Here is a 7,507-nt window from a genome sequence, read left to right on the forward strand (position 1 = left end):
AACCGAATCATTTAAAGGTTTGATTCTTTCAGGAACGAAAAACAGTGCTGTGGCTGTGTTTGTAAAGATTTTTGGCTTGCATGAACTTCCCCAAGTGTTAATTTAAAAACCTGATTATATCAGTGTTAGTCCTACAGATAGACTGTATAAAAACAGATCCTGAACTGTATATACAATCACAGTACCTCAGTTGGAGCGGTCGATGTAATGTAACGTCTCTCCATTACGCGGCGCTGTAGCGCAAACACACACGCAAACCATCAGAGAAGAAGAGCTCCAGGAAGCATGTGTTTGTGACCATGTGAGTGGAAGCCAAGCAGTTCTAAGTTATCTGAAGCAATTGTGAATTATTTCATAAAACGTTAGTTTTATGCTGCATTATGTCGTCTTTCTTTATAAAGAAAAAGGTCATCTCTTCGGCTCCTAATAAAGGAGATTTAAAAAGAAAGGTACGTCTACATTTGTCTGTATAATTTTGTTATCTTCTTTTTAGTTTTTATAAAGTTGTTTGATAAAAAAAAAACTCATATCTTAATTATGCTTTTGAATTTCAAGAGTAATGCAGATGATGGCAAAGGCCGGTCAAAGAAGTTCAGTAAGCGAATGGATGAAGAAATATCGAGTGACTCAGAGAATGAAAGGTAACATATCTAAGTTATTCTAACGTTAGCTTGGTTTGTTATGCTGACTGAACGCTGATGTTATATTCCTTTACTAATAAAACAATCGCCGATGTCTTTCTTCTGCAGTGCTGAACCAAACAGAAAACAACAGGAAAACGAAGACGACGAGATCGAGGAGACGCCGCAAGAGAAGAAACTTCGCCTGGCCAAACTCTACCTGGAGCAGCTGAGAGAGGAAGGTTTGTGAGATGTAAGATCCAGTCGAGTCTGACTGATCGCACTGTTCTCTGAACCTGTGTTCTGTGTGCTGTCTTTCGGCAGAGGACACGAAGGCTGAGCAGGAGTCATTTGAAGCGGACCTCATCTCTGGGAGACTGCAGGAGGATGTGGTAGGTTCACCTCAGCTGGCTGTCATCACTCAAATTGGATTTTAAGAGTGTTTGCCCTCTTTTCTTCCAGTAAATGTTCAGCATAAAACAAGTTATGAATATTTACACTCATTTATCACATGGATTCCCAAACTATTTTGTCAGCTGAACCCCTTTGAGCTAAAACATGTCTTTGAATTCCTCCTGAGACAGTATTTAGGATTAGTTCACCCAAACATGAAAAATGTCATTAATGGCTCACCCTCAGGTCGTTCCAAACCCGTAAGACCTTCGTTTATCTTTGGAACACAGTTTAAGATATTTTAGATTTAGTCTGAGAGCTCTCAGTCCCTCCATTGAAGCTGTGTGTACGGTATACTGTCCATGTCCAGAAAGGTAAGAAAAACATCATCAAAGTAGTCCATGTGACATCAGAGGGTCAGTTAGAATTTTTTGAAGCATCTAAAATACATTTTGGTCCAAAAATAACAAAAATGACGATTTTAAACAGCATGGTCTTCTCTTCTGGGTCTGTTGTGAGAGAGTTCACGATGCTGCTGACGTGTTTTCTGGCGTGCCCAATAACAATATGGACTACTTCTATGTTTTTCTTACCTTTCTGGACATGGACACTATACCATACACGCAGCTTCAATGGAGGGACTGAGAGCTCTCGGACTAAATCTAAAATATATTTAACTGTGTTCCAAAGATAAACGGAGGTTTTACGGGTTTGATAACTAACCATTTGTTAAGACATTTTTTATTAACTTGCTCAAAATCCGTTGATTGTGGTTAAAACTGTTATTTTGGAAGATGTTATACAGCGCGGCAGTGAGTGGTTTTCTCCTAATCACTTGGTTTTTCTTCATCTTTCTCAGCTGGAACAGAAAGGCAAACTTCAAAGACTGATAGCCAAAGAAGTGAGTGAAGTTTTTATAAGCTGCTGTGCGTATCCCACTGTTACTTCCTGTTCCTGACGTCACCGTGACATCTCCTCTAGCTCATAGCTCCAGACCCAGCAGAGATCAGGTTGTTGAGAGGACACAAACTACCCGTCACATGTCTCGTCATCACCCCTGATGAGAAATACATCTTCTCGGCGAGCAAAGACTGCTCCATCATCAAATGTGAGTCTTCCTTCTGCTTAGTGTTATACGTTTTCTGGCACTTCAGCTCGTGTTGTACAGTATGAGCTTGAGTCAGTGTGCTGCTAAATGAAAGATGGGTATGATCTGCAGGGGAGGTGGAGAGCGGGAAGAAGGTGCAGAAGATCGCAGGAGGACGGAAGGGAACCGAAGCGCGTCATGTGGGACACACCGCTCACGTCCTGTGTATGGCCATATCATCTGATGGGAAATACCTGGTGAGAGCCGCAGCTGATTGGGTCATACTATTTATCAGTTTTCTCTTCCAATTAGTTTTTCTTGGTCCATAATTTGAGCCTTGGAATTAAATGGGCTGTATTTGTGTCCATGTCCTAATATATTCATACCCAGGTGACCAACTTATTGAAATTAATTTAATTTTATGTTCGATTGTTTCATGTTTGAAATCCAGTATTTTCATATGTTGAAGAAATGTTTATTTTAAGTCATTATTAATAAAGCATTTAGAACCTCAGCAATTACACATAAAACATTGATAAGTGACAGTAAAGACGTTTATAATGTTACAAACGATTTCTATTTCAAGTGCATGCTGTTCTTTTGAACTTTCTATTTATCAAAAAAAGTATTTAGCAGCACAACTGATTGATAAATGATAGTTATAAGAAATGTCTTGAGCAGAAAATCTGAATATTATAAGGATTTTTAAAGGATCGTGTTAGACCGAAGACTGAAAATTAATCTTTATCATCAGAGAAATGAATGACATTGTAAAAGTTTCAAATTAGTGCTTTCAAACGATTAATCGCATCCGAAATGAAAGTTTTTGTTTACATAATGTTTGTGTACTGTGTATATTTATTATGTATATATAAAAGCACACACATACAGTAAATATTTAGAAAAATTTACGTGTATATTTATATTAATTTAATTTATATATAAATATTTTATATTTAAATTATTATTAAATTTATATTATTAAATATACACAATACATATATTTTTTGTAAACAGAAACCTTTATTTTGGATGGGAATAAACCTTTGACAGCATTAATTCAATTAGAAACTGTATTAAACAGTTATTGCACAATAATACTGTTTTTACTATAATGTTATAAGATTTTGTTTGAGTTTTTGTCAGCTAGTTAAAAACTCAAAGCTGGATGCTGTTGAATGAGTGTTATTTTCTTTGTTTTATAGGCTAGTGGGGACATGAATAGACTCATCATGATCTGGGATCCGATGACATGTAAACATCTGTACAAGTTTAAAGGACACCGAGATGCTGTGTCTGTGAGTAAAACGTCTCTAATATAGATTTAGATGTTATTATGATGGTAGTATTAAATGTTTGCTCTCATTCGTCTGATTTTGTCTGAACGTCTCTGCTTCCTCCTCCTCAGGGTTTGGCCTTTAGACGAGGGACTTACACCCTTTACAGCGCGTCACATGACCGCTCAATAAAAGTGTGGAGCGTGGACGAGAACGCTTATGTAGAAACCCTGTAGGTACATCAGCTCCGAAATAAAGCTCCTCTTTATTCTCAGGGTTCATTTTGGTGTTTGCTTGTGTCTGTCCTCAGGTTCGGCCATCAGGACATGATCACAGGGTTGGACTGTTTGAGCCGAGAGAGATGCGTGACTGCAGGAGGACGAGACAGGACGGTCCGAGTGTGGAAAATTGCTGAAGAATCACAGCTCGTCTTTCATGGACACGAGTGAGTTTAAGTCTGTGCTCATGACCTTTCTTTAATTATGACCTCTAAATTTGACCTGTTAAACGGTTGAGTCTTCTATCTTCACCTCCCTGCATGTCTTCCTTCGGTCTGAAGGGGCTCCATTGATTGTATCCAGCTTATTAATGAAGAACACATGGTCACAGGTGGAGATGATGGGTAAGACTTTTTTCATGCGTACACAATTTCCCATGCACATATCTGGATTTATAAGAAGTAAACTTGGTGTAAATATGTTCACACCGTGCAGACATTCGAGACCATGTGTACGAACTCTTTTTCCTGGAGTGAGAAAAGTAATGACGTAAACTCTGTTTTCATGTTGATACACACTTGCATTAACAATTCTGCTCTCATTAATAGAGATTAACACTGAAATTAGGCTGTATAAAGTCATAACAGAATTCTGTTTGTAGTGGATGCGCTTGACCTTTTCCTGTGGTGTGCTGTGTTTACGACAGCAGGGAGTGCTATAGGTGCACAAGAATTCATCTTTAAATGAAACTGCAGATCTCATGTAGCCAGAACAATGATCAAGGATGCATACTAACTTACATATTATGGCAGACATTTCTGGATTTGGTGGTTTGAATAGGACCAGTGATAAAAACTTACTGTTCAACCACAGCTACACTGAGATGTTAATGGCGTGTGAAGCCATCTAAAAATATTATAAGAAATACCACTGTATTTGAAGGATACAAATACTTCCTTTGTAAAAAAAGTGACGAGTCAGACAATAGTATTTACTCTGCAATAAATATAGGCCTATCTGTTTCCACTTAAAATAGCTAAAAGATGTCCACCTTATCAGCGAGACTGCATAAATGTAATTTAATTAGAATTGTTAAAACAGTTGAAATTCTATTTGGCCAGTATAAATAAATGAGATCAAATCTATTCTAAAATATTTATCTGAGAACAATTTTAAACCGTTATTTATAGATGTTTTGATATATTTATTCTTAAACATAAGGTTACTGGATGACTTTTAGCAATAACAATTGCATATGCAATAAGTGGCATTTATAGTCCGCATCTCATATTTCTTTTCAATAGGTTTTATAAAGCTGTGAGAATACATTTTGTGCACCAAAATAAATATATATATATATATATATATATATATATATATATGCATGCACACACACATACACACACAGGCAGGCTTATAAATAAAAAAAAAAAAACATAAAATACATTTTGAAACAGAAACGCTTAAAAACCTAGTGGACTTTTTATATTCTAATAAATTAAATAATTTTGCATGTAAATTATCTCTTTGTGTTCCATGAATTTTCATTGCACCCCTAACTTTTTTCTAATGTGCTTTTCATTTTGTATATTTTATTTTCACATTTGCTTCTTGGGAAAAAGTAAGTTTTAAGCCCTACTTTAATGAATAAATGATTCCATTTCACTCATGCTTTGGTTTTGCACAGCTCTATATCTATTTGGACGGTTAATAAGAAGAAGCCGGTGAGCACAGTGAAGCAAGCCCACGGTAGCCATGGCAACAAGGGTCTGGAGCAGCCCTACTGGGTGTCTTCTGTGGCGGCGCTGCACAACTCTGACATCGTGGCCTCAGGTGCACACACACATACACACACACATACACACACAGCACCAGGTATCACTCCCGGCCAACAAACACACTGCACTTAAAACTACAACCACCCACAAACTCTCATTTGCCTTTTTGCCACACACACACACACACGATTACCCACAAGTGCAATATTACCATCATAATCTGTCCTCGTTCCACTTTGACCTTGTTCACAAAGCTCTCCGCCTTCTGCATTTCCATACGAGACTGCTCTCCAAACACCTGATTACCATCAACATCATTGTTGTCCCTCCCCAGGCTCCCATAATTCAGCGGTGCAGCTGTGGAAGTGTGGGCAGGGATTCAGAGGCCTGGAGCCGCTCTTCAGCGTCCCTATGGTGAGCAGTACACATCCATACAGCTCTATTAGACTGGTTATTGCCCATCTGCTATTGAATCACATCCTATTGTGTGTGTGGATAAAGCCACCTACTTCACCCGGAGAGGATGAATAATGTATCAGTTCATACAACTTTTTCTCTATTTCTCACAACTGCACAATGTCCTCAGTCATGATGTGCGTGTCTCTTACAGTAAGTGTACTTGCAGTATAAGCAATGCTAATAAGCTTGTTTTATTTCTCTTTTAGACTGGATTTGTCAACAGTCTGAAGTTCTCGAACTCTGGGAAGTTTCTCGTGGCTGGAGTTGGACAGGAGCACAGGTGAAGTATTTTCAAGTGTTGCTATTAACTGCACCTGAGAACTGACAGAAATTGTCATTTTAAATAGTGTCATTTACAAAACCTAATAATTATTATGTAATAACAATAGTAAAATCACAACAAATATTCTTCAGTTAATTGGAAGTTTTGGTCATTATTTAAATGTTATTTATATATATTATAACAGCCATTGGTCTTTAAATATATTATAATGTTTATTTATTTATTTACTTTTTTATATTCATTTTTTTATCCTAATGTGTGTATTTACAAGGGCTTAATTGTATGAAGACTGTTCTGACACTAGATGGCACAAATGTCAAGTGAATTTGGCTCTTGCACAGCATTCGCACATTTCTTCATGTTGACATTACGCTCAGTGTATCTTTTTTCCTCTTTTTCAGATTGGGCCGATGGTGGAGAATAAAGGAAGCCAGGAATGGAATATATATCATTCCTCTTAAAAGACAAGCTCAAGAGCAAGAAGTTGTCCAGTAATGTGGTTTCATCTAGGACTTGAATTTGGTATCAGAAAACTTTTGGTTGCTTTGGACTTGGAATTTTTTTTCTCTTCTTTTATTGATGTCAGAACATGATGTAAAAGTGGAGCTTTTGATTAAATGTCTATGGAGTTTATCTGTTTTGCTGCTCATTATGTCCAGAGCTCTATATAACAAACTCAAATTGAACTTAAATGAAAGGGATTTGATTAATCTGTGAGCCAAATGAAGACTTCAGTTATTTTTGTAGAAATAATTTATTTACATATATTACAAGTATAACACTGAACGATTCACCAAAGTTCACATTAAAACATTTGTATCATTACCTACTTTTTTTTTCAAAACTGACCACTAAGAAATGAATGCAAGTTCAAAAAAGGGAAATACAGAATATAGTTAATTTTTTTCCATCTTGCAATGACAACTAAACTATTCCATGAGGACCAAACATGAGACTTTTTACCACAACACTAAAAGGATGACAAACTCCTCTCCAAATCTAAAATCACATACCCTGGGGTACATACATTTTTTAAATATATTTTGTGCAAGTCTCATTGGTGCCAAACGTCGTGTGGTTGCACTAAATCACGAGACTTAAACATTCGAATATCATGCTTTCCCCAACAACAACTCATTGAATTCCAACAAAATGCAGTTATAAAGACTGAGAACTCAAAGTCTACCGTTAACGTTACTTAAGACTAGTCAATATCTTTTGTAGTGTACATAAATCAGGGACACGAGTCTAGTTTCAGCATCATGTTTTCTCAAAATAGCTTCCATTCCTGTGTAAAGTGGCTTTAAATTTACTAGACTAGCACATGGATTGATAATCACATTTACAATGGTCCTTGTTCTTCCCAAACTTTTGATCATAAGGAAAATCTTT

General features: G+C 36.8%; 1 protein-coding gene across 1 annotated transcript; it reads left to right on the forward strand.

Annotated features, from left to right (window-relative positions):
• The first annotated feature begins 252 nt into the window (after positions 1 to 252).
• Positions 253 to 6,748, forward strand: rrp9 (ribosomal RNA processing 9, U3 small nucleolar RNA binding protein). Its single transcript, XM_026275191.1, has 15 exons — positions 253 to 449; positions 556 to 641; positions 750 to 862; positions 945 to 1,012; positions 1,873 to 1,914; positions 1,995 to 2,121; positions 2,233 to 2,357; positions 3,306 to 3,398; positions 3,509 to 3,609; positions 3,688 to 3,822; positions 3,937 to 3,999; positions 5,283 to 5,428; positions 5,708 to 5,787; positions 6,039 to 6,112; positions 6,517 to 6,748. Exons 1-15 carry the CDS (start codon positions 381 to 383, stop codon positions 6,608 to 6,610), a joined length of 1,416 nt encoding a protein of 471 aa, XP_026130976.1. The 5' UTR covers positions 253 to 380; the 3' UTR covers positions 6,611 to 6,748.
• The last annotated feature ends 759 nt before the right edge of the window (positions 6,749 to 7,507 follow it).

The sequence above is a fragment of the Carassius auratus genome, chromosome 11 (genome assembly GCF_003368295.1).
Source record: "Carassius auratus strain Wakin chromosome 11, ASM336829v1, whole genome shotgun sequence".
NCBI classification, from domain to species: domain Eukaryota; kingdom Metazoa; phylum Chordata; class Actinopteri; order Cypriniformes; family Cyprinidae; genus Carassius; species Carassius auratus.

What these genes read in the sequence shown, in the direction of transcription:
- rrp9 (XM_026275191.1), top strand. Translation starts at nt 381, where the DNA reads ATGTCGTCTTTCTTTATAAAGAAAAAGGTCATCTCTTCGGCTCCTAAT. An exon ending in AAAGACTGATAGCCAAAGAA is followed by an intron (nt 1,915 to 1,994) that starts GTGAGTGAAGTT and finishes CATCTCCTCTAG; the next exon opens with CTCATAGCTCCAGACCCAGC. An exon ending in GACACCGAGATGCTGTGTCT is followed by an intron (nt 3,399 to 3,508) that starts GTGAGTAAAACG and finishes CCTCCTCCTCAG; the next exon opens with GGTTTGGCCTTTAGACGAGG.